The sequence below is a fragment of the Alternaria infectoria genome, assembly GCF_024043175.1.
Source record: "Alternaria infectoria strain BMP 0036 chromosome Unknown scaffold_3, whole genome shotgun sequence".
NCBI lineage: Eukaryota > Fungi > Ascomycota > Dothideomycetes > Pleosporales > Pleosporaceae > Alternaria > Alternaria infectoria.
In genome coordinates this window covers 2,144,553-2,171,845 of record NW_026250692.1, presented here as the reverse complement: position 1 = coordinate 2,171,845, position 27,293 = coordinate 2,144,553, and the positions used below count along the sequence as shown (strand labels likewise).

Here is a 27,293-nt window from a genome sequence, read left to right as displayed (position 1 = left end):
CTTCTACTATAGCGCGTTCTAGAGAATTTAGCTATTAGCTAATTCTATAGCTACATTAATTATTAAGAAAAGGCTACTAATTTAAGTAGCCTACCTTTTAGTCTCTTTAGCGCTTACTTTAGTTAAGCTAGTCTTTTATCTATTTTTATAGAACTAGAGTCTATTATAATAAACTTAATAGATAGAGTTAGATCTTCTAATCTATATATAGAAGGCTCTCTACCTCTAGACTCTAATAGATTAGCTCTCTTAGGCGTATATACTACTCTTTAACTATTAGAAACTCTATAATTACTTTAATTACCTATCTCTAAAATCTTACACTTAGGCGTAAGTTCTAGAGTAGTAAGCTTAGTAGAAAGCTACTAATTATTAGAAATTTCTAATAGAACACTAGCTTTATATTCTATCTTTATTAAATTAATAAAGCTTTAATTATATTTAATAGGTAGGCTAACTTTATTACTTTAATTATAGTTTACGTTACTTCTAAGATCTTACTTAGTAGTTAATAGCTTTACTATACTTACTATTTAATTAATAGAAAGAATATTAAACTTCTTTATAAAATTATTAAGCTTACTATTATTAAGTATCTTAACCTACTTAATTACTTAATCTCTAGTTAGCTTCTCTTTACACTTACCTTAATAGAACTTCTACTTATTAAAGGTAATATTATAAGTTATAATTACCTAATTAATTACTAGTACCTATATATAATATATATTAGAAGCTTAATAGCTAATAAGATATTCTATATAGCTATAAGGCTTAACTTTAAAGTCTTAATAGTGCTTTCTAGCTACATAATTACTATTAAGTAGATACACTTAATAGCTATAAGTATAGATTCTACTCTAATCTAGGTAAAGATTAGTAGCCTAGTGCCTAATCTTAGGTAGCTAATAATATTAGAAATACTTTCTAAACTATTTATATAATACCTAATCTAGAGATTAATAGCTATAAAGCTATAATAGACTTATTCTATAGAGTTAAGCTACTATATTTATAATTACTAGCTAGAGTCTAGCTAGAAGATTAGCGCTTATACACATCTTAATTAACTTAGTAATAAGCTCTTAGCTAGCTCTCTCTACTAAGCTATTAGGCTTATAGGTATATAGTAGAGGCGTTATAATTATAATTCTCTTTTTTTTAGCCTATTTCTTATATCTTAAGTACTTTCTCTAAGATAATATTATAGTGTTATTATTTTAATAGATTTCTATAATCTTCTACTAATAGTAGCGCTTAACTATAGCTATAAAGCTTATAATAACTTCTATTATAGAGTCTAGCGTTTTATTCTTTAGGTTATAATTATAGAGCTTATCTAAATAATCTTTTTTAATAATTAGAGTCTATTTATTAAGTGTATAGCTTATAGAGAAGTTAAATAGGTTCTATAATACTCTAAAGAAGAAACGTAGTAATAGCTTATAAGAATAATAAGAGATTCTTTAAAATATATAAGTAGTAGCGTAATTATTATATTTACTACGCTATATACTTATAATCTTTATATTCTAGGTAGCTTTAATAAGAGCCTTAAGAGCTTTTTTACTTAAGTAGCTAGATCTTTAGTGCTAAAGATTAGCGTTGCTAGTGCGTAATTATAGAACTTAAGAGTAGATAATAGCATTTATAATAATAGAATTAGAAGAATAGATAGAAGAGTTATATTTAATAAATAAAAAGTTAAATCTATACTTAAGAGTTATAAGAATAATAAACACCTCTAGCGTACCTATTCTAATTATATAATTATAGCCTATATACTATATACTACTATTTCTAAGAAGCTCTTCTAAGATAATATTAGTATAGAAACTAAGAATAATCTTAACGCTAGTAAGCGTAAGATTAGTCTTTCTAGGTTCTTTAGAGGTACTAAGAATAAGATAAAGTATATAATTACTAATACTAATTACTAGAAGAATCTAGCTACTTATCTTAACTATTTCTTTATCTATCTTAATAAAGAAATTAGACTTAATTAAAGCTTTATTATTAACTAAGTAGACTATAGCTTTACTATTAAGAATTATACTAGCTAAGAGCGTATAAGGCTTAAAGCCTATACTAAAAATAGAAGATCTAAACTTAGTAATTAGCTTTTTTAGGTAAATAATTATTAAAACTATATTACCTAGATACTTAGAAGCTAGAGCGCTTAACTTCTAGCTAGATTACTTAACCTCTTTATATAAGCTACTCTACTTCTTTTTATAATAGCGCTTTTAGATCTTTTACTTATCTTAAGCTAAGAGTTCTATTAGTAAAATACTTAGTAGCCTAAATCTAGTAATTATAGTCTATAATTAGTAATATAAGATAGGCTTCTACTTATACTTTACGTTAGGTTTATAGAGATAAGGCTTAGGTAGTAAGCTTAACTACTTCTTACTTAACTTAGTAGAAGTAGAAAGTTAACCTATAATAGCGTTAAAGATTATATTAGCTTTTCTCTTTTTAGTAGTAATTAATATCTCTTAGAGAATAACGCTAAATACCTTACTAAGATTACTAAAGCTTAACGTATTCTTTCTAAAAGCTATAGTAAATAATTAATTATATTACTACTAGTAGGCCTACTTAGAATTAAACTTCTTAATTATAGTAAGAAAGTTAGTAATTATAAGAGATTTTTTAACTTCTAAGAGCTTAAAGATCTTTACCTTCTAGTAGATTATTAACTAGTTATTAAACTACTTCTTAGTAGTTTCTTTCTAAGTTTTTTTAAGATAAGTGTAATACTTTACGTAAACTATATATTATATAGTCTAATCTATAAAAGTAAGTATAGTCTTAAGAGTTTTTATAAGAGACTAAACTATTCTTCTATTATTACTTATAGTTATAAGTAATAAGTAATTAGACGTAATAGTGTATATAATCTAGATTTTAATATTATTAATCTTCTTACTCTTTCTTAACTACTACTTAGACTTATAGTTCTAGTAGGCTATAAGTGTAGTACTATTCTTAGTCTTATAGTTATAATCTTATAAGAGAGTATTATACTTATAGGTAGCTTTATTATATTTATTCTTTTAATTCTTAGTTAGCTCTATAGAAAGAGAATCTAAAGCTATAGATTCTAGAACTAGAAGGTTAGAGAACTTAGGCTCTTAAGTATCTATATATTTAATATCTAGAAGATTAGAATTAATCTCTTTTTAGATACTTTTTTTATTATAGTATTACTTAAGAAGCGTAAACTAGGTATTCTAGTTAGATTACTTCTTAAGAAGTATACCTATAGCTATAATAGCTATATTATAATTACTTATATTTATAGAGTTAGAGCGTAGAATTAATATAGTAATATAGAGAGGTAAGTAGTAAGTAAGTAATTACGTAGAAGAAGTTCTAATTATAGAATATTTAGAGAGAGTAGAGTAGAAATAAAATTAACTAATCTTATTTTCTAGCAAGCTTTAATGCGTAGTAGAAATTAGTTCTATAATTAAGTAGCTAAGCTTATAACTATTAGAGCTAGAGATAATTAATAATTAAAGATAATTAAGTATATTATAATTAATCTACTATAAAAGAAAGTTAGAATAAAATCTCTAGCTATATACCTAAGAGCTAAGCAATTATGTATCTATAATTAAGTAATTACAACTACTCTCTAACTTTAATACTAAGTATTTTTAGTAAGATAAACTACGCGCTAAATAAATAATCTAATACTCTAACCTATCTTATAAAAAATTCTAATTTCTATATTAAGTACTTTAAAGAAGATATTAGCTATCTCTAGCTTACTAAGTGCTGTAATATCTTAGATAGTATACGCGTTTACTTAGAAAGAGATTACTAGAGCTTAGATAGTAAATAGTATAGTATAAGAGTTAGTTATAGTAGGCCTAAGTCTAAAAGAACTTATAATAACTAAAGTAACCTTAAAGTCTAGTTATTTACTTATACTATTATATAATATATACGTCTGCAATCTTCTCTTATAACGCTCTACTTAGAACGTATAACTTCTAGAGTCTAGATTTACTATAGCCTAAGATATTTATATAACTAATAGTCTAGTTATACTTAGATTAAAAAGCTAAGTTAGCATTAGTTAAGGCATATCTAGACTTAGAACTAGAATTATTATAGCTAAGCCTTAGTAGCTCTCTACGTTCTAGATATCTAGGCTAATAGTAAATTAAATATATAATATAACAAAGATTAATTAACTATATACTAATAATATATAGAATCTAGCTTACTACGTACTATAAGCTAGTTATACTAAACTAGATTCTTTCTAGTATAAGAGTAGAATACTAGATAGTATATCTATAAAGAAGATATTATATAGTAAAGAGAATTTTATATAAGAGTTTAATCTTATATCTAGTAATTTCTATTACCTTCTTAATATACTCTAACTATATTTACTATATAATAGTCTATATAAGAAAGATAAGATAACACTAAAGGCAAAATAGAATCTATATAAAGTTTATACTATTCTGTATAAAGATCTACTCTTATAGAGTTCTACTAATTCTAACTTTCTAATTCTAGAGTATTAGAAGACTAAGATAATCTATAAGTTTATCTAAGCTACGTTAGTGTTAATTAAGAAAAATACTAATTATATTAATAAAGAAGAGTCTAACTTCTTAAAAGATTTTAATAACTTTAAATAGAAGTAGAGTTCTAATAAGTATTATAAAACCTTTAAAGGTTAGTTCTAGTATTAGTATCTAAAGATAGAAGTTCTACTCTATCTAAAAAGTAAAGCTTTAAAAAACCTACTTAATATTATTAATACGTATAGAATACTCTATATAATAGACTTTCTTAAAATTATTAGTAAAGAGTTCTAGTAGCTTTATTTGTACAAAAACGTTCTTATAAATAAAGTAAAATATAATCTACTAATAAAAGCTATAAAGAAGTAGTAGATATAGATAAGTAAATAGTCTATAGAAAAATTTAAGATATAATACCTAGACTTTTATAAAGAAGATAAGTAGTAGCCTATAAATAATAATAGTATCTTAGATATAGTGCTACTACTTTTAAAAGAAAAGAAGAATAATACTATTAAGATATTTATTTTAACTATAAATAGTAAGCTAAAGTTAAAGACTAAGAAGTCTTACTAGAGTTTACTATTATAAGAAGGTAGTAAAGCTAGTTTACGTAAATATTAAAAGCACTGTTAGTGTTACTAATAGTTAACTACTTAGATAGAGAGTTATAGATATTAAAAGGTTATTTCTCTAACACTTATAAAGAATAGATCTATTATAAAGAAAAGAGATTAGAGATAAAGAAGTAAGTAGAATAGAATTCTAAATATAAGGCTAATAAGAGTAAATCTTTAGAGAAAGATAATATATAAGATAATAAGAACGCTGCCTTAATAAATAATAAGATAAATAATTTTCTAGAGGTAGATATAGATAAGAGATAGAAGTAAATTAAGAAAAGCTAGATTAAGTATAACTAGATTATAGAAGAGATTAGAGACTATAATAGGTCTAAGAAAGCTTATAGAAAGTCTAACTATAAGCGTAAGAGCTAAGATAGTATTTTTCTAGAAGTAGAACTAAAGCGTCTATAGATTAGTATTAGTCTATTTCTAGAAGTAGAAGAAGAGGCAGAGATGTCTACTATTAGTATAGATAATATTATAAAACTTATTAATACTTAGCTCTAGTATATAAAGAATAACTTAGGCCTAAGTAAGTCTAGCGTGTATAACTTAGAGCTAAGTAACTCTAGCGTACATAACTTAAATAAGAAGAAATAGATAAGTAGTTCTAATAACGCTAGCCTATAAGCTAATAAGTAGCTAGAGTTAGTAGTAGACGTAAAGATAGTAATAGAAAATAAACTAGTAGATACCTAAGCTTAGCTCTACTTTAATACTTTAAAAGTTATAGTTATATTCTATAAAAGAAATAGGTCTTACTATACTAATATTAGCCTCTACGTTATAGAGTGTAATATTTATTATACTTAGTTATATCTTCTATAATATGCTAATAAGCTTATATAAATAGTTTATATTACTCTTTTCTAATAAATCTTACTTTTAGATTACTTACTTTTATTTTAGAAATTCTAACTTTTTATTTCTATTCTATATAAAGATAACTACTAGTAAGCGTAAATAAATAGTAAAACTATTAGAATACTTTACTATTTATAGATATAGTTATCTACTTAGAGAAAGTTCTTATAACTCTTACGTTAGACTTTAAAAGCTTAGAAAACTACTTATAGAGCGCGTAGAAGTAGAAGAAATAATTAGATTAGAGCTACGTTGCTATACTATTAAAGATAATAAGAAATATAACACTAGCTAGTATAAAAATAAAAAGTTAGAAAAGAATAACCTTAAATATTACAAATCTTAGTAAAAGTATAAGAATTACTACTTAAATCTTAAGAATAGGTATAAGTATAACTAGAGAGAGCTAAGCCTACTCTAAATATAACTTCTAGATATTATAGTTAGTAGAGACCTAGTAATATCTAAAACTTACTTATATAGATATTACTATATATATAATAGTATTCTATATAGACTAAGAGTTCTAGAGAGTAGAGATAAAGTAGTTTAGTCTAAGCTTAATATACTTATAAAGGCGTTAGACCTAGTATTATAATAGAAATAGCTAAAATAGCTATTCTTTCTAACGCTAGAACAAAAGCGCGTAAAAGCTAAGTAAAAAAAGAAGAAATTTCTAAAGTATAGCCTATACTAACTAATATTAGCTTATATATTTACTACTCTTAAGTTTCTATACGCTAATAGATCTATATAGACCTATAATTTACTAGAAACTCTCTACTATTATATAAGACTAGATATAGAATCTAAATAAATCTAGTTAGAGCTAATCTTTCTAATAGGTTTTTAAAATGTCTAAAACGTTAATAATAGAAAAGGTAAAACACTATTTCTAGAAGACGTAATATATATCTATAAGTACTAAAATAATAAAAGAAGTAAGAAAGTGCTAAGCTTTTATATTAGAAGTAGAGAAGTTAAATATTTATCTATTCTTAATATAGTTCTTTCTAAAGTAGATATTAGATAAAGTAAAGAGTGTAAGAGCCTTTATAAGTTTATAGTGTCTACTAGTAGCTTACTATACTATAAGAGATTCTATTATATATTAAATTATATATTAGTTAAACTAGATAATATTAAGTAGCTACTTAGCTTAGTTAGCTTATAATTAGAGCTATTCTTAAGATAGAGCTCTACTAGCAAGTTTTACTACTATACTACTAATAGGCTAACGTGTAATAGGTGTTTTGCTATTATACTAAGAGATATTAGCTTAAGCTTTTACTCTATCTATTACTATAAAAATAGTACTAAATAAAGGCTAATATAGCTAAGTAATATATTATCTAGATAAGTTTAAAAGTATATAATTTATTATAAAATCTTTATAACTATAATTAAATAGAAAGTCTATTAGAAATATTATTAAAAGAAGAAGGTCTAGCTTATATATACTAATCTAGTTAAATAGTAACATTAATATATCTTTATATAAGTAGTACTAGTTAGATATTAGAATATTCTATTAGGTAGATAGCTAGGTCTATAGTAGTAGTAGCGTTTACTAACGTACTATACTACTTTCTATGTACGCTATTCTTATTAATAAGATAGTTCTATATAGTAGATAGGTTTATACCTATCTTAGTCTCTTACTAATTAGTATACTTCTAGAATAAATAATAAAGGTTAATAATCTTATATTCTAAGTTAACTTTCTCTTTTATCTATATAATTTTATTACGCTCTTATATAATATAACTAAGAGCCTTATAATCTAGAGGTATAGTGCTCTATTTAAGTACTAAGGCATTATATTCTCTAAAACTAGTATCTTATAAAAGTTATTTTCTTATCTCTAATAGCGTCTCTAGTAGCTATAGAAGAATAGCGTAGTATACTTTCTTAATAGAAGTAGTAGTGTAGCGTATAAAGCTACTTATACTATACTAAATAATAGTAGTATAGACTTAATCTAGATTAACTATATTCTTATATCTAAATATAATATAAAACTTATACTTATAATCTTTATAGTTAATAATAGTAATCTTAAAGAGTATACTTACTCTATTACTAATACCTAGCATCTATCTCTTAGCATCTATAGCCTATATATAAGCTTTTCTATAAGTACACAGCCTTAATAATATATTCTAGTACTTTATAGATTTTAGTAATTATATTCTTAGTCTTAGAATTATATAACTAGAAGTAAGCTATTTATTAGTAAGTTTACTTAACTTAAAAATATACTTAACCTAATACTTATACTTTACGTAGAATAGCAAGCTAAGCTAATAGAGCTTAATATATTTATAGTAGAGTTTATAGCTTACTATATTATTTACTATTTTATCTAGATTATTATCTATCTACACCTAGTTCTAGCATAGTAGTAGAAAATAGTTAAGACTAACTAGTGTAAAGAGGCTACGTAGCTTACATCTAAAATTAAACTACACTTTCTTACTAAGTACCTAAATACGTTCTATAAGTAACTATAATAATATATAGCGTTCTTTACCTTTAGTATTAAAGACTACTAGTCTATATATAGTTCTATTATAATTTGCTATAGATAATATAGCTAATATATTCTCTTAACTAGGCTTAAGACGCTACGTTAAATACTATAAGTTAGCTATTATATAAGAGGCTAGAAACTTCTTATCTTTTCTATAGTCTAGATTTATACCTAAAATATTAGCTAATATATTACTATACTTTTATTCTAATAGTACTAGTAGAAGTAGTATTACGTCTTAAATATATAATACTAGTAAGTTATTAAATATATTCTAAATAAACTTTTCTAGCTTATTATTATAAAAGGTCTATAGTACTATTTCTTAAAGTTTATAATCTACATTTAATATGCTATATAAGGTAGTTAAAGTACTAATTAGTAATATATCTAGAGAAAGAATTATCTTAAAGCTATTAGCGTAAGTAAGATATAGACTAAAGATTAATAGAATATAAGTAATAGATCTTTATTTACTCTTAGCTCTAGAGGTTTAGTAGCTATTAGTAGAGAAGTACGCTTCTAGCAGGTTAAACCTTATTAGAAGTACTTTTTCTAGCTTTAAGAAGAATAGATATATTAGCTATTATTCTATAATAAGATAGCTTTATATACTAGAATACGTACTTCTTTATATAAGAGTATTAGCTACCTTTTTATAAAAGCTACTACGTTCTTTTATACTTATTCTATATAGCCTATTATTAAACCTTTATTACTTTTAGATATAGTATATAATCTACTATCTCTTAGTTAGGTTTAAGCGTAACTTAGATAAATTTAATAACTTCTAGGCGTAATTAGGTCTCTAAGTATCTAATATAATGTTTAGAAGATATTAAATATACTTTAGTTAGGTAGCTTAGTAGTTAATAGAGTCTAAATATATATTTCTATTCTTAGATACTTAAGTATAATAGCCTTTATTAGTAAAAGCTCTTACTTCTATACTATTCTCTTAATACTTATTACGTCTTTAAGTACTAAGCTATACTTATAGAATATTTCTTCTATAAAGTTCTTTAAACTTCTACTAATAGTATATACTATAGTAGAAGCTTAGCTTAGAGTGCTTAAAATTCTATACTCTAGAAAGAGGTTCTAGTTATCTTTTATATTAATAATATCTATTTATAAGACTAAATATAAGAAAAGCTTTCTTATCTTATAATATTTAAAGATATATTAACTAAGAATATTATAAGAGGTAGATATTTTAATTACTATAGAAGTTTAAGTATAATAGATAGTAGATAGATAGTATATATATAGATAGTAGACAAGGTTAAGAGGTAAATAAAGAGTAAGAAGTAAATAATAGATAAGTAAAAGCTATTATTATTATTACTTTATATAAACTAGCTTAGACTATATAGCTAATCTTAAAGCGCCTACTTACTAAGGTCTAATTTTGTATTTACTAATACTACGCTTATACTATAATATCTATACTTCTATAGTTTATATACTCTACTCTACTAGATATAAGTTATAATAAAATGCGCGCTGCTAGTATATCTTATACAAGTACTCTCTTATATTCTACTTCTCTATAAGAACTTTAATAAGCTATCTTTACCTACTATAGAACTTATCTTAATACTATAGATATAATTAGGTCTTTGCTAGTAGATAGTATATAGAACTTATTATACTAAAAGCTATAGGCTAGCTATCTACTACTAAGTATATTCTTCTACTAATAGCGTAAAAAGCTAAAATACTTAAAGATAGAGTATATCTAAGGCCTAGATATTATATATAAAGAATATCTGCGCTAGTAAGAGTGTATAGCTATTAAGATTCTATAAATAAGTATTCTTAATATATAATATAGCTTAGACTAGAAGTAGATAAGAGAGAAACTATACTAATAGTATTATAAGCTTCTCTTTAGCTCTAATACTATAAAAAACTACGCTAATATACTTAAGTTCTAGCGCGTTATTATACTATATAAGTTTATTAATTATTAGCTACATTAAACTTATAAGCATAACCTTTAGCTAACACTAGATAGTAATAGTATATAGAACTTACTACTTAAAGTATTCTAGTATTAGAGCTCTAACTAAAAGTACCTTAACTTTAGAAGCTAGTATTAGCTCTAGTATATAATAGTTAAAATCTATATATCTAAGTAGTCTACCTAGATTAAAGTTAAAGACGTAATTAAGTTAACTAGTATAGAAATAGCCTACGTACTAATACTAATAGATATTAACTACTCTTTAATTATCTTTATAAAGCTAGAGAAATAGCTTTATATAATTAATAATCTCTACTACTTATTATTAAAAGATAAGCTTATATACAAATATCTAGGTAATAATTTCTACGTAGTATATATTACTAGTAATAATACTCTACTTAATATATTACTTAGCTATTAAGCGCTAATAGAAGATACTATTATTATATATTACGTTTATTAGAGTAAGAGTAATTTAATCTTCTTTTCTACTACTAGTACTAAAGAGTTAGATATCTTACTAAGCGCTTAGAACAAAAAAAGAAGAAAGTAGTAATAATAGAGAATAATACTAGTGTATCTAGCTAGTAGACTAGATATCTACTAGTAAAAATACATTTTCTTTATAATATACTAGAACTATTAGTAGTACTTAGTATATATAAAAGATAAATGTAGACGTAGATTAACTTTAATAGGTCTAGAATAATTATTCTAGAAATATAGTCTTATAGGCTCTTACTAAATATATATAAGTATAAAGTATTTATAAAAATATAGAAAGAAGCTAAAGCTTTAGCTAAATAAATACTACTTAGAAAGATCTTACATAGCTACTATTAGAGAAAATAGTTATTACTCTAGACTCTTAGGTATCTTACTATACTTCTCTAATATTTATAAAATAAAGAATTATCTTAAACTTAGTAAATATAACTATATAGAAGTATTACTAGATCTAGTAACACTAGAGAGAGAGTAGACAGCGTCTCTTAATAGCTAAAAGATATAAACTAATAGATATAATAAGTAAAAAGCTAGTTAAGCTAATAGCTAAAATATAAAAGTATAAGAGTTATTCTAGTATAAGTAGAACTATATAGAGTAGTAATAAGTATTAGCTTAACTTAACCTTTCTCTTTCTAGAATAAGTAAAGACTTAGTTAGTAGGTATAGTACGCGTATTATTAAAGGTACTATCTTTAACTATACTTAGATTTAGACTAGATAGTAGCTTTACTATACTAAGTAGTATATTAGCGTTAAATTTATAGAATTTATTCTTCTTTATAGCTTTACGCTTCTTAATAGTAGTATTTATATTAAAATAAAACTTATTAAAGTTTAGATAATATTTAATAAAATCTACTTTCTTATCTTAGTTATAAAAGGCGCTAAAAAGCTTCTTATTAGTAAGCTCTTTCTAGTCTTAAAGTAAGGCTAGTAAGTGCTTATTCTTAACGTTAATTACGCACTTTATAAAGGTAGTAAAAGTAACTATAATATTTATACTATTATTAGTAATATTATAATATATAGTAACTTTTATAAACTTACTCTAAGTTTACTATTACGCTATATTAGTGCTAAGCTAAAGGTTAATATAATAATAGGTAAAAGTAAAGATATTCTTAAAATTCTTAATACTATATTTATAGAGAAAGAATTAATATAGGTACTTAACGTTAAATATACTATCTTTTATAAACTTACCTTTATCTAATAAAATAAATATATACTCTATATATACCTAATAATATTAGTAGTAGATTATAAAGAGAAAAGAAAGACTTATACGTAGATTCTTAATTATATTAGTTTTCTATTATACTATATCTTATCTTACGTGTCTTAAGCCTAGCTTTAGAATCTATATATTTTCTAGTTACTTAGTATATTCTAGAAATATACGTTTAATAAGAGCTTAGTAGGTATTAAGGTTAAGAGTATTTAGAAAGTAAATATAGGTAAGATTAGATAGTCTAGATAAACGTAGGTTAAACTTATATACTATAGCGCTATATAAATTATAGTTATAGTTATAATAAGAATAAATACTAAGTACTTACTTTTATTATATAGTTAGTAGTGTAATAGATAAATAGTTTAGATTCTATACTATAACTCTCTTTTTAAGATTATAAAGCTTAATACTATAAAAGTACTCTTACTTATAATTAATATCTATCTTCTTCTCTATTACTTTAAATTTCTTCTTACCTAATTTATTATTATTACTTTCTTCTACTTTCTTAAGCTTCTTCTTAAACTTATTAACTTTCTTATTAGCTTTATTCTTTTAATTCTTAACTTTTTTATTATTATTACCTTTAGCGTCTTTATTCTAAGTATACTTACGTTTCTACCTTAACCTTTCTATAATAAAAAGCTTATTACTATAGCTCTTTTAGTTAGTATTAGACTTAAGAAAGTTATATTAGGTAGTAGGTAATAGTCTTTTAAACCTATAGAAGGTGTTAATATAAGTCTTCTTTCTAGAGCGCTTAATTAGAAAGTTATTACTTTTATTAGCGCTATTCTTACTAGCTTTCTAAAATAGTATTACTAAGAGTGTTATTCTTCTTAGAAGCTTAATACTAGTCTATTTAAAACTAGGCAGACTATTATAGTAGTAGAGATAGTGTTCTTAAAGATTATCTTTACTAATACTAGATTCTAATATATTACTAGTAGTATAGTAGTTAGTTATAATAAGAGTAAAACGCGTATAGAAAGATAAAAAAAGAAAGAAAAAAAAAGTAGTAAAGGTAGTAGCGCTAAAGAGAGAGATAAACTAAGTAGATAGTTATAATAGTAGTAATAAAATAAAAGAAGAAGAGGTTAAGAAGTAGAGAAAGTTTACGTTAGATACTAGAAATATAGCTTAGTATAACATAAAAAGGCGCTAGATACTTTACTTTTACTACTACTTTAGTTAGACACGTTAACACTAGAATCTTAAAGTATTAGTATACCTATATTATTACTATACTATATACTCTTCTTATAACTTTTATTTACGTAATAATATATACTTTCTAATTTTTCTCTTAACTATAAGCTATAAAATATTATAGCTTTCTTTTATATACTAGCTCTATTATTTATAGTTATAATTATAGCTAATATATACTACTAAAAGTATATCTTTTCTACTACTTATATATAATAATAAGTAGATCTTAACTAGTGCGCTTACTACTTACTATAAGCTACTATATAACTTCTATCTTATAGTAAGCGTTTTAGGCTCTTAACGCTACTTATCTCTACTAGAATTAAAGTTTTACTTAGGTATCTACATTAAATTTAGACTCTTCTATACCTTTAACTAAGGTTATAATAATATCTTATTTTATAAAGCTACTTCTAATACTATATTATAGAATCTAAATCTTTATTTCTAACTATATAGCTAAATTATATATATTAGATTTATACTCTTAAAATACTAGACTCTAACTTCTTTATTCTATATTTACTAGCTTAACCTAGTTAGCTCTTTAATTAGTCTAGTATTAACTTAGATAGTTCTATATAAAGGTAAGTAGATTTTCTATTTATTTAGTAGTAGAGGTAAATACACTAGATTTAGCAATTTAGATAGTATATCTAATTAGGTAATTCTATTTAGTAAAACTTACTTAGCTTCTAATATAATATAGATTATATAAGAAGTAATTAGCATAATCTATATTAAAGATAGTATTAGTTTAGACTATAATATAATTAGCATAGAAGAGTATACTAAGAAGAATACTAATATTAGCGTAAGTAGATATATTAGCCTAGGTGCTAACAAGCTCTAGAGAGGTAGAAGAAGAAAATTATATATTTAGGTATTTTAATAATAATAATAATAATAATAATAATAATAAACTAGCTATCTCTAGATAGCCTTTTCTACTCTAATAACTTAATAAGAGAAGTTCTCTATTAGACTAAGTACTTTAAGATATTAAGGTTTAGACCTACTTAATAATAGATAAGCTTCTCTAAATAAGCTTTCTTAAACGTTAAGACTAGTATATAGTACTACTTTTTTTCTTTAATAATAGACTTACGCTTCTACTTTTCTAGCTTAGTTACTTATAATCTAGTTACTATTACTATTATATACTAGAAAGTAGACCTAACTTACCTTAGCTATATAATCTATATATTCTAGACTATTTTCTATTAAGAGATATAAGTAGTATAGTGTAGTAGTTAGTAATAAGCTTTATTAGACCTGTAGACTGTTAAAACCTTTAATAACTATTATAATAAGAAGAAAGTATATTCTAAGGCCTCTATACGCGTATTCTATTTTTTTTACCTTTATTATTATTATTATTATTACTAAAGCTAACTAAGAACCTAGGTTTAATTCTTTTCTATCTTATCTTCTACCTATTTTTTTGCTAGCTTAATATTACTTTAATACTATAATATTACGCCTAAGATTAAGAAAAAAGGTAAAAAGAAGAGTAAGAATACTAAGGTTATACTTAAGAAGGCTATAATACTTTATAATACTTTATAAGTAAAAGGTAAAAACTAATAATAGTACTAATACTAAAGTTACTTCTAAAAAGACTCTAATACTATATAAGTATAAGGCTATAGTTATAACTACGTCTAAGTTTAAGACTAATAATAGTACTTAAATAGATACTAAATACACCTTATAAGCGTAAGGCTAAGGCTAGCTAGTTACCTTAGTTATATATAATATATAATACCTTTATAAAAATTATATTAAATAGTAACTTCTAAGTTACTAGTCTTTATATAGATATAATAATAAAGATAAGATAATATTTCTAAAGAAGATAAAAATATTAATATAAAAAACGCTATTAAAGAGACACAAAGAATAATAGAGATAAGATAATACTTTTAAAGAAGATAAAGACATTAATATAGAGAATACTATTAAAAAGGCGTAAGAAAGTAACTAATAAGAACTACGTCTACGCCTACGCTTACGCCTAAATCTATAGCTAATAATAGTATCTAAGTAGACGCTAGTAATATATTATAAGCGTAAGGCTAAGAGTAGTACTAGTTATCTCTAAGAAGACTCTAATACTGCGTAAAGCTACGTCTAAGTCTAAGGCTAATAACGCTAGTAATACTTTATAAGTATAAGGCTAAAGTTAATAAGAAGAGTAATAATACTAAGGTTACCTTTAAGAGAGCTATAATACTTTATAAGTAAAAAGTAAAGACTAATAAAGATAGTAGCTGCGCCTAAATCTAAGGCTAATAACAGTACTAACACTAAAGTTACACCTAAGAAGGCTGCAACACACCTAACTACTAGTTCGCTGGTTAAAGGTTTATCGTGTGGAGTAGTCCTTTGCCTGTGGTCGTATGTGTCAGTTTTTGGAATTTTGGCTTTGGTATTGACAGACAAAAGTTCACAGGATCGTGATCCGCAGAAAACTTGGGCATGGGTAGCCACAGTACGGAACATGATGCACGCACACTCCAGCTGCGGTAATAGATGAATCGCTCAATAAAATTTCCTATCTACATCTCCTCATGTCCGGTAATCACCGTTGATAGTGACATACTCGTGACTAAAATCACATGTCCAGAAGACAGCCTCCTCGCCTTCCTTCTCACTCAGCCTAACCTTGATCTCCAAATCCTCAGCCTCTAGAATCTTGGCTGCCCTGTTCTCATCAACTTGCTCCGGCTCGCCCTTGACAAGTAGCTTCAACTCTTCACTGCCGTCCGTGGGGACAAAGCTAACGCTCGTCTCTTCGGGAACAACGGAGTCGACGCCTTCGGCGTAACCCGTCGCGCACAAGATACGGCCCCAGTTTGCGTCCTTTCCGTACAGGGCTGTCTTGACGAGCGGTGAGCGCGCAATGGTCGAGGCTACGCGGTGAGCATCCTTGTACGACGCGGCATTTGTCACCTTGATGGTGACAAATTTCGTCGCACCTTCGCCGTCTCTGACGACCAGTTTCGCCAGGTCAATCGAGAAGTCTGTAAGGACTTTTTGGAAAGCGGCAAAGTCTTTGGAATCGGCCGAGGTAATGGGCTGTCCACCGGCGGCACCGTTGGCTAGGATAGCAACTGTGTCGTTGGTGGACGTGTCACCATCGATGGAAATGCTGTTGAAGGACTTTCCAATAGCGGCGACAAGTGCTTGACGGAGCAGGTAAGGGGCGACGGGGGCGTCTGTGCAGATTATGCCTAGAAGCGTGGCCATGTTGGGATGGATCATGCCTGCGCCCTTAGTCATACCCGCAATGTGGTATTCTTGTTGAGTGCTCGGTAACGAAAATGTCTTGGAGAGGAGCTTGGGGAATGTGTCGGTTGTACAGATTGCACGTGCGGTGCCTAGCCAGTGTTCGTGCGTGTCTCCGAGATTGTAGTATGCAGTGGGTATCTTCGAGGTAATTTTGTCAATGGGCAGGCGCTGGCCGATGACACCTGTGCTCATGACAATGCTCCGGCTTCCTTTCAGGTCGTCTTGCCCGTTCTTGTCTTGTATGAAGCACTTGTCGGTTTCATGGCCCATGGAGATAGCATCCTCGATACCTCCACGTCCCGTCACCGCGTTGGCGCATCCTGAGTTCACTACGACAGCCCGGATTCCCTCGCCCTTCCTCTTCTTCAGCATGTCCCTGCTGACTGTGACTGGAGCAGCTTGGAACTTGTTCGTTGTGAAGACGGCCGCTCCCGCGCATGGTGTGTCGGATGCGATGAGAGCAAGATCGTCGAAGCGGGTATTGGACGCCTTGACGCCAACATGCGCGCTTCCAGCCTTGAATCCGAGAGGATATGTGCCTGAAGTCGGAACATACTTCTTCTTTGCAGGTGGGATCACGCCGTCGCCGGGTGCAGCGTATGTTCGTATTTGCGAGGTGAAAATACGGTTTGTGCGGGCGAGAAATCGCGGGTTGGGCCGAGTGAGGGGCATTTTGGGATACGTAATGAGCAATCAATTGCACTGTGTGACGATGTCAGCTATGTTGACACTTGAGTCGTTGTTTGCGACTACTGCGATGACACAGGAACTCTCGCGGCAGCAACTGTCGAGGGAGCCCAATGCTGGGACCATACATACCTGATGATCTTTTTGTATCCCTTGTCTTGTCTGACTCACTCAATTGACGTCCTGCGCCCAATGAGTCTTGTGATGGAAGCTGCCCAAAAAGTTGGAGGATGCGCTTTCCCGCCGTTATCGCTGCCCGCCGATCCCCACGCGAGCCACGTTGAGTCAAAACCCCTGCGCGTCTAGAGCAGCAACGCGCCCAGCGTCGACCCCATCAAATAACACACGAGGATCGCGTACCGCGTCATCACAACACGCTCCTTCTGCACCAGGTACGGCGCGACAATGAAGAAGATGGCTGCTGTGGGCAGGCTGGCTGGAATTGACATGCGCAGGCCGCGCGCGAGCTGGGCCAACAGGGCGTAGTAGCGGCTGTCCAGAGCTACGGGCACGAGGCTGTCGCCGCTGTAAAGTACCAGGAATTGGAACACCGTCAACAGCAATGTTGATACCAGTAATGCGTACTCGATGCCTTCGCGACGGCGCTGTTCCATGTTCCTGACATAGGCGTCAAGAGTGCGTTCGACGACAGGGAGTAGCGGCGACTTCTCAGAAGTAAAGGACATCATGATTGTAGATTTTTGGATTTGACGATTATGAGCTTCTGGATTACGAGGCCTTCTACTTGTTATATGCCAGCCATGCGCTCGGGCGGCACATTCTTTGTTCGATACCAATTTTGGTGGTCTTGGAACGCGCCTTGTGAAACAAGCGGACCCCAGTTGTTTGACATGGCATCTTGGCCTCACTCTCGGCTTCGGTCTTGTTGCGGCAGCCTTGCTCCCTTAAAATTGAGGATGACGAATGGGAGAATCCCAGGGCAACCCACTCTTTGCAGGCTGTGGCCATGAGCGTTGGCAAGGCATCGCTTGCTGAGAACTTAATATGTGAGCAGTCCCTCGTGCGTATCAGCATGTGTGGCGTAGCGTAAACTACACCTTCACAAGGTTCCGCTATGTTTGATCTTTCCAAAATAGCTGCTAACATCAGATGTGATGTCTTGGCCAGAAAGCGGCTGTTTCGCCAACATTGCGTCACACCGAGGTGATCTTTCACCGAAATCGACAAGTCGTCATGTTCCGTTGAAACAGCATGTGTCTGTCCCAGCTACTCATCGCGTCTCAAGATAATCTGCCCTAGCAGCCTTGCCTATCGATACCGTAAGTTCGTGGAAGGTGATATAGAGCATGAGGATACTGAAAGCAATCATGGCATTTGACGTCGGCGAGTTTCATATAGGTAGGTAGCTTTCCCAAGGGTACAGTAAGACAAATCTTAGAGCGATACTCATAAGAGTACATAACCTGAACGCTGCTGCACATGATACTCGTCACTTCTGATTTGCGCCGTGAACACAATATCGCGAAAGCTGACTTTCTGCGACAGTGCGACGGTCCCTTCTCATCATATCCCAACTGTGGAATGCTCCTTGCGTCTAGAACCTGTGTGACCGGTCGAAAGTATGCTTGCTTATAGCATTCCAGACTCCACCTTCGATGAGCAGCAGTTCTTTATGGCGTCTAGAACTCATGGTTCCGCAATATGAAAGAGAGGACCCAAGGGTGCGATTATTACAAGGGCGGCTGAAGGGAGGAACACTACCTAGCCGTGAATAGTCTGCTAGAGCAACATCTCGCTATCGCGCAGATTGACTTTGGAAGCGGGTGATGGGCCATAGGCTCCGTTTTCCCAAAAGACCGGCATTTTCCACGCTGTGTAGGCGCACATATATCAGCTCTCTATCTTCATGCATGCAGGTGCGGCGAGAAACGTGGGGAAAGCTCGGGGATCATCTCTGTGTTGTGTTTCAGCCAGCAAAAAACACCACGAGGAGATGTTCTCCGGCTGTTCGGATGCAAGAACGACGAACAAAAGACTGTCGAGTATTTATGGGCGTTCGAGAAGCCATGCTCAGCAGCCTTGTGAGAGGTAGGCTGGAAGGACCAACAAGGAGACGCTAGAAACAGCGCAAGTGCATTACGCTAACCATTCCAAGATCCCAACCATCGGTTGTTGAACTGTTAGACCTTCCGACATCTTCGAGTATGTGGCAATTTGATATCAACCAGCGTGTTAGTCGTGTTGATCTCATCTTTGCGATTGTCTGAGCAAATGAGAGATGAACGGGATGATGGCATTTGTTCGTTTGGGTTTGGACGTTCGCATGTGCTGAGGGGAGTCGGTACTTTACGAGAATCTATGCGCGCAAAAGAAAGACTTGTCATGTTCATGCGGATGCAAGTGTTATCGTGTGGACGTATTGATCCTGTCTGTACCAAGAGCTGGAAAATGCAGGTGTGAACCCCTCTTGTGTACTCACCGGCACAGTAAGGAACAACGCAGCAGTCATTGGCTTGACCAAGTAGCAGTTGCATGCGAATCCAGTGCCGTACGACTATGGTCGGGATAGATTGCGTCTCATCATAGACCACCGGGGGACCAAGCGGAACGTGCAAATCGATAATCATCCCGTGGTCAGTGTGGTGATTGTCTTCGAAAGCACGGTAGGCGGTGCTTGACCGTGCTTCCATTGTATTCTACAAAGGCACCTTTATCTGCTTGGTTTCAGGTTTGCGTTCGACATGCGATGATAGAGACACCTCGTCGGCGTCACTAATTCACTCACTAAAAAAAGATATTGGACATAGCATGGCCATTTCTTCTACCTTCGTTCTTTACCATACCTAGAAACATTTCTTTACTTCGTTTTATCCAACACACATCGACACACAACATGAGTCCTATCATTAATATACCCCATGTATGGGCACGCGCAAATACAGCAAGTCCAGTAATGTCAAATCTCGAACCCAACACTCCAAGTACAAGGCCCACGCGCCCTTCAGCGCAGTCAGCGTCGTTACCAAGAGCACTCGTCGTAGACTCGTCGACACCACCACCACCGCCGCCGCCGCCGCCAGCGGTCCCATCAGCTATGAAAAACGAAACACCGTCTGCACACTCAATAGCACGAGGGGGGCCAGGAATGACTCTCGGGACAAAGATCGGCCTTGGAATGATACCCGTCATGATCGCCTTCTGTGCGATATGTATCTACACCGCATTCTGGTGGCGCAGACGAAAAGCGAGGAAAGCGAGGCAAACTCTGCAAACACCTCCTCCGGCCCCAGAGAAAGACTACATGATACGTTTGCCGTCATTAGACAGCACCCGAAGAGGAAGCAAGATTTTCAACATGTCCGCATTCAGCACTCATGTCTCTGACGGCCGGCACAGAGAAGCCCAGGTTCTCGGCCAAAGCAGAGAGTACATTCGAATGGTGAATCAAGACCAAGAGGATGATGGCGCGACACCAAAGACACCCGCGCGCAGCATATCGGAGAAGGGTCGCTCCGGTCGAGACTCGCCAATTGATGGGGCTAGCCCATTCCGACTAACACATAGCGAATTGGCCAGGAGGAGTTTGGGATCCGAGATATCAGAACTATGGCCCTCTCCACCACCGACAGCTTGGGTTCGACGGCAAGGTATTTTGGATTCCCTACCGGAATCGCGATTTGGTCGGGATATGAGCCGGAGATCATCACAACGTAGTACCAATTCCAATTACAAGCGGATGAGCGACGCAAGCTCGGCCTTCTGAGTTGCTGGAGAGGCGTTTTGGTTAATGGGTTGCGGGCAGGCGGATATCAAACATAGACTGGGTCTTCCCTTACGACTGGACGACTTGCGTAATGGTTCAAGTATACCCACAGGTTGCAGGCGTCCAGGTTGGGGACACCATCATTCACTCACTTTTCTCTGTATACAAGTTAACATTTGAATTATTATGTTCTGGTCAATAGACACACCCTATGCTTTTGTTGTGACCGTGTTCTCAACCTCATCTTGGCGGCCCATTCGGTATGAGCAGCCAACTTCAGTATCTTGCAGCAGTCTACCTGCTGACTGCGCCTGGTTCTGTCGTGCGCGCTTGGTTGCGCTTCTTTGTATCCCCCCTGGCAGTATTCTTAGAGTGTAGACAGCGTCTATCGCTATTAATCAGAGTATGGGTCTGTCCTCGCAGTTTCTCCTCGTCATACTGCTCAGTCGCTGGAGGCGCACCCTCTGCAGCCGCAGTTCACGCATTGAATCTCCTGGTTCTCCTTGAGCTGATCCCTGGGGACACGGCAAATGCAGGTCGAGCGGAAGTTCGTCTCCTTGGTCTGGATGCAGCGCGTGCAGCATAGCTACTCACAAGTTAGTTTGATTCGAGCTAAGAGGTTGCCTGTGTAGAATGGACTTACCTTCTCATAGCCTTGCTTCTTCCACTTGGCGATCAACATGGCATCTGCATAGCCGTTCTTAAGCAAATAGTCGTAGAGCTGCTTGCTGATGGCCTCCTTCTCGTAGTATAGGTCGTAGATGTAGCGCGAGCGTTGGTGGGTGATTTGGAAGATTGGCCACGTCATTTCGTACTTCTTCTTGCCCTCGTGCGATGCGTTCTCGGCATCCTTCATCTTGTTCTGGAATTCTAGGAGGGTATCCTCGATGTCATCGAAGCCCTCCGGCGGGGCCTTGCGCGAAGCGCGTGCGGTACGGACTGGAGGCATGGCTGGGCTGGTTGTAGCAGGCCAAAATCTGCGAATTTGGCGCGAAGTAGAATATCGATTATGGCGACAGATGCGGTCGAGCTTGGAGTATGCTGTAAAGACGTTGAGGGTATTTGTGGTTTCGAGAGAGAAGCCATCGATAACTTCGCGACTGCGCCGGGAGTAAAATCCGCGCTAACGTCAGGTCTTGGCATTCCACTCCCGCGAGCCGCATCGTCACTCCAGCTCCGGCTTAAAGACGACTGGAAGCTCCCCAACACCGCCAACATGGTCATCAACCCCACCTACCTCGCTCAGCGCACGCGCTCCTGTTAGTCGAACACGCTCACGGAACATTGGGAGAATGGAAAGGCTAATGCGGGCACAGCGGTCAACTGGACTGATGCGAAGAAGAGGGTCATTCACAGCTACCGGGACTGGCTCCGATCGGTACGTTGACTCCCGGAGATTACAAGTCTTTTGAAAAGAATTTGGGGTCTGGATACAGCATGTGTACGGAAAGAGCTGGAACGAGAGAGGGAAAGCTTGGGATGCGGAGAAGCGGGCAGCAGGACATGGAACCTGGACTGACAATGACTTCACAGGCTCCCGAAATCCAGACCATGTACTCGCTGAACATGCCCGTATCCACGCTTCGGACGAAAATGCGGCAGGAATTCGAGCGGCATCGATACGTGAATCAACTCAAAACAGTAGATGTGCTGCTGTTCAACAGTCATCAGGAGTTCCAGGTACACCACGGACCAACACGATTTGATAGTAGGGAAGGTACTGATAATCGTACAGGAAACACTCAACTTCTGGAAACAATTGTCACACGTTCTCAAATACTTCCGCGCGGAAGAGGATCCCAAGGCCCGGCTACCAAGCAACTTCATCAACGGCTTCTTGGAGGTACGCTTACGTCAATACTCTCGCGAAATCATATGCTAATACGCGTATATAGGGTCGGAACTGATTTGTCCATCACTACCAATGTCCGGGGACAACCAAGAACAAAATTCGGTGTATATAGCTGAAGACAATACCATTTTCCTTTCCTTTCGCCAACTGATCATGCTATCCTTGAACGCCAGCAATGCAATAATTTCGTAATTATAGGCGCGTTACGGCCCTACTCTTCCATCTTGTTCACAAAGTCATCGCGTGCAATTGTGAACTTCTGCTCGACGACATCACACATGGCCATGAGGTCTTCAAGGCCCTTCTCCAGCACGGTGTATACGCTGACACCATCTAGTGAAGTGTTAGTTGCAAGATTGACGTAGCTTCGCATGTATGACCTACCGTATGTCTGGATGCGCAAGTTCATCTTGGCTTCTGAAGGATGCGGAATGGAGTAACCACAGAATTCGACATCGGGGCTATGGAGCCATTAGCTGTTTATTCGTCTATGCGCTGAGAGGTTTAGCCTACTTCTTGTGGATGATGTATCTCAGCGCGTTGCCTAGCGTGTGGTCCTCGCCATCAAACTGGAAAGATGCTGCCGTCTCTGTCGCACCGGACAGCTAAGACACATTAGATACGCGTTTTTCTATATCATTCAGATCGTACGTACGACTCTGATCCTGTCGCGATCGATCGCCGGGTCAATCTCCTCGTTGTTCTCGGAGGTAGGGTCCAAGATTGGGACCTGCGTCGGTTCTTCTGTTGCGCCTGGCATTTTGATCTTGTTCCTTGCTCTTAAAGACTAGCCGATGTCGGTTGGGAGATAAGCGTTTATATGACTGCGTCTGAATGAAGATCCTGTGTTCGAGACGTGACTTTGCGATATCAAAATTTTGGGGCGGACTTTGGTTCGGCGATTCGTTGGTTGGCCAGACTTTTCCAGCCCTATATTGCTTGGCGCCATGACGTGGGGCGTGGGGAAGCCCCTCTGCATCCGCTTCAACTTTTTGTCCCTCGACTTTGCCATCCATCATTGACCGCTCTACAAGCTCCCAACGCCCCCGAAGCCAGCCGATATCAATATTACGCACACGACCGCCACCATGCCACGCGCCTGCTGCCTCAACCGCGATACGAACGAGACGAAGATCCAGGTCTCGATAAACATCGATGGCGGCGACCTCTCACCCTACGAGCACAGCGACTTCTGGGCAGCCTACGACAAGAAGAGTCTCAATGGCGATGGCGAGAAGGTAGACAAGGACCACGCTACCCAGAAGTCGACATCCCAGGAGATCTCCGTCGACACCGGCATCGGCTTCCTCGACCACATGATTCACGCCATGGCCAAGCACGCTGGCTGGAGTCTGCGCATACGGTGCAAGGGCGACCTGCACATTGACGACCACCACACGAGCGAAGACACATTCTTGGCGCTAGGCACCGCCTTCAAGAACGCCCTGCAGGGAAGCACGGGTCTGGCACGCTTCGGACACGCATACGCACCGCTCGACGAGGCGCTGTCACGCGCTGTCATCGACCTGTCGAACAGACCATATAGCATCATTGATTTGGGTCTTAAGCGGGAGAAGATTGGCGATTTGAGCTGCGAGATGATCCCGCATTGTCTACAAAGCTTTGCGCAGGCGTCGGGTACCACCCTTCACGTTGACTGTATACGCGGTGACAACGATCATCACCGGGCAGAGAGTGCCTTCAAAGCGCTTGCGGTCGCTATCAGGCATGCGACAACCGTAGTGAAGCAGTGGGAGGGTGAGGTCAGGAGCACAAAGGGCGTGCTGTATTGAAATTAGGCAGGCTATGAAAGAACTCGTTAGCGCAACCCTGGAACCATGCCGTGAAGCCACGCAAGCTATTACCAACCGTGTAAAGGAGCTGTAATGGCCGCCATGTCCATCTGTCCGTGTACTATCAAGTACATCGTTGGGTTGGTGAGTCATTACCTGGTTGGTTCTTGTATCAATATGGCGGACAGTCCACGTGCTGCAGCCGCATTCTGATGCGACAAAGTGTCTGAACTGGAGGCCCTGGACTCTAATCCCCGGCTCTTGTAGGCGCAGTGGCTGTGAAGACTCTGGATTCCGATGACTATCGTACAGCGTATAGTATGTACGTGCATACCGACTTGAGGCTCGGCTGTACCTTCATACCGTGCATCGTCTACTACAACCCGTGCTGCATCGCCAAAGCTTCTATAATACATGTGGATCGCAACAAGGTATATCCATATCTGAGGTGATGTAGTACCCCAGGAGGCATGGCATTGAAAGGGCTACAAATACCCTTGAAAAGGTGGACCATCAGTACCTCAGCTATCACATTGTCTCCTTATTCTGACTAAAGTTCATTTGAGAGCGAAGCCAGTCTTGATATCTGCCGTTCGAAATCATGCATCATGCATCATGCATCATGCATCATGCTGTCAAGATATCTTAACCCCGCGCCCTCACCCCTTCTAACAGCTTAAGAGTTGCAAATGCATTGTCCTTTCAATACCACTGGAACCTGCTCTTGCTCAGGTATTGATGGTAGCCACTCCGGTGCCGGATCCTTCCAAAAATCTGGACACCCGACTTTTGTCAGTATATGGTATAAAACTGCGGCAGCGCTGAGTTGCAAGGATACGGTCGCGACTTGTGGTCTTCCCGCTCTATAGAGGTAATCTGCGAACGAAGGAATGACACGATCAACCTTCCCAGTGCGCTCGTCACTACAATAGCCAAGCCAATTCCAGGTAGCGTGTATGTTGGCTCCATACTGAACGAGTAAATGTAATATTTCATCCCGCATAAGCGCGTAGGTCGGTTCCTGAGGGTCGTAGAGAAAGTGATGCAGCGCGTTTTCCAAGTAGCACATCCACGGGGTTGTGCCTTCAAAGGGCTCATTTGGATCGGCGCCATGCTCGAGCAGTATCTCAACCACTTGAACACGTCGACGGTATGGCGCCCGACCCATGAAATCCGAGAGGAGAGCCATTAGCAGAGGTGGCCAGGCTTTTGGTTGGGCCGCTATCAGAATTGGAGTCTGCCGCAACATGAACGAGACATACTTGGTTGCGGAATATGCGACAGCCACGGCGAAAATGTCGGGATGGGGCTCATTAGGGACACAGGGCATGATGACAGCCTTGAGCTTCACTTTATGGGTGAGCGAAAATTCCAGGATCTTGTCAAGTTTGGACCAGTGTTCTTTTATGTGCTCTTCCTCTGTCCGTTCGATGATGGTCACGCGGAGTCCCAGTGATTCAGTGAGCTTTCTCTCTAAATCGTTTTTACATGTCTCCCCAACGCATATCCCATTGGCTTGAGTCGGAGTAAGCGTCCACGCAATAGATGCCTGCGCCTTGAAAGACGCGATCGATGCTTGGGCAAGAAGCTCAGGCATCTCAACTTCCATACAGGCTTCCTCCATGATCCGGTATTTCATCTCGTCTCTGTCAAGGAGCTCTGCTAATGATCTGTGTGCCAGTCCGACAGTTTCGCCGAGGAACTTTGACATCTCGTTCTGAACTCCAGGGGACTTATCCCCAGCATCGTACATACTGGCAGGCTCGGCCTGCAACAGCCCTCTACTGCGCGCGTTGAACCTTCTGCGAACTGTAGCCGCAAACAATACCAATTCTTCTGCATTCATGAATTGTTCCAGGCTTGGAGCGTCTAATATTTGTTTGCGGCTTTCATCGTCCAAGTAATAATGTGTGAGAAGTGTCGGATATGAGGAGGTTGTACATAGTAAAAGCGAGCGAGCGGTGTTTTTGCGATACTCAAGCTCAATAGTCGACAGTATGTGCATGTACATTTCATCCAGTTCACGGGGAAGACGCATCAGCCGCCCTTGTAGGTCAGAAACACGGTCCGCGTTACTCAACCCGTTGAGCAAAGAGTTGCATGCGAGGTAGACCCAAAGGAAGACTCCTTCCGCTGCGGAGGTGATATCTGCGATGAGGGTTGCATAGCCAGGATCCTGTGATACGAGTTGCGAAAATGAAGGGTGCTTGCTCAGCGTATCTTCGGTATATATTGTGATGTCCCTCGAGGTCAAGTCATGTACGGGAATGCAGAAGTCTTTATCCTTCCCCAAATGAATCTCAAACTCGTTCAGAGGTCGGCTAGCCACACAAAGCTTTGCCGAGGGACATGTCTCGATGGCGCGAAGTAGACGTAGTAAGTCTTGTACATCCGGCGCCGAGTTTTGACGAATCTCTACACGATCGTCAAATTCGTCGA

General features: G+C 35.4%; 4 protein-coding genes across 4 annotated transcripts; 1 reads left to right on the top strand and 3 right to left on the bottom strand.

Moving 5' to 3' along the window:
* Nucleotides 1-16,075: 16,075 nt before the first annotated feature.
* On the bottom strand, nt 16,076-17,470 carry J4E92_002962 (uncharacterized protein; the record flags this gene model as incomplete). The annotated part of the gene is made up of 1 exon (XM_051494362.1): nt 16,076-17,470. The coding sequence occupies one exon, from the start codon at nt 17,468-17,470 to the stop codon at nt 16,076-16,078; it is 1,395 nt and encodes a 464-aa protein (XP_051356041.1).
* Nucleotides 17,471-17,787: 317 nt separating this feature from the next.
* Nucleotides 17,788-18,171, bottom strand: J4E92_002961 (uncharacterized protein; the record flags this gene model as incomplete). The annotated part of the gene is made up of 1 exon (XM_051494361.1): nt 17,788-18,171. One exon carries the CDS (start codon nt 18,169-18,171, stop codon nt 17,788-17,790), a length of 384 nt encoding a protein of 127 aa, XP_051356040.1.
* Nucleotides 18,172-21,651: 3,480 nt separating this feature from the next.
* Nucleotides 21,652-22,158, bottom strand: CWF14 (G10 protein; the record flags this gene model as incomplete). The annotated part of the gene is made up of 2 exons (XM_051494360.1): nt 21,652-21,795; nt 21,853-22,158. The coding sequence occupies 2 exons, from the start codon at nt 22,156-22,158 to the stop codon at nt 21,652-21,654; spliced, it is 450 nt and encodes a 149-aa protein (XP_051356039.1).
* A 1,991-nt stretch (nt 22,159-24,149) lies between these two features.
* Nucleotides 24,150-24,854, top strand: J4E92_002959 (uncharacterized protein; the record flags this gene model as incomplete). Its single annotated transcript, XM_051494359.1, has 1 exon — nt 24,150-24,854. The coding sequence occupies one exon, from the start codon at nt 24,150-24,152 to the stop codon at nt 24,852-24,854; it is 705 nt and encodes a 234-aa protein (XP_051356038.1).
* Between the last annotated feature and the right edge of the window lie 2,439 nt (nt 24,855-27,293).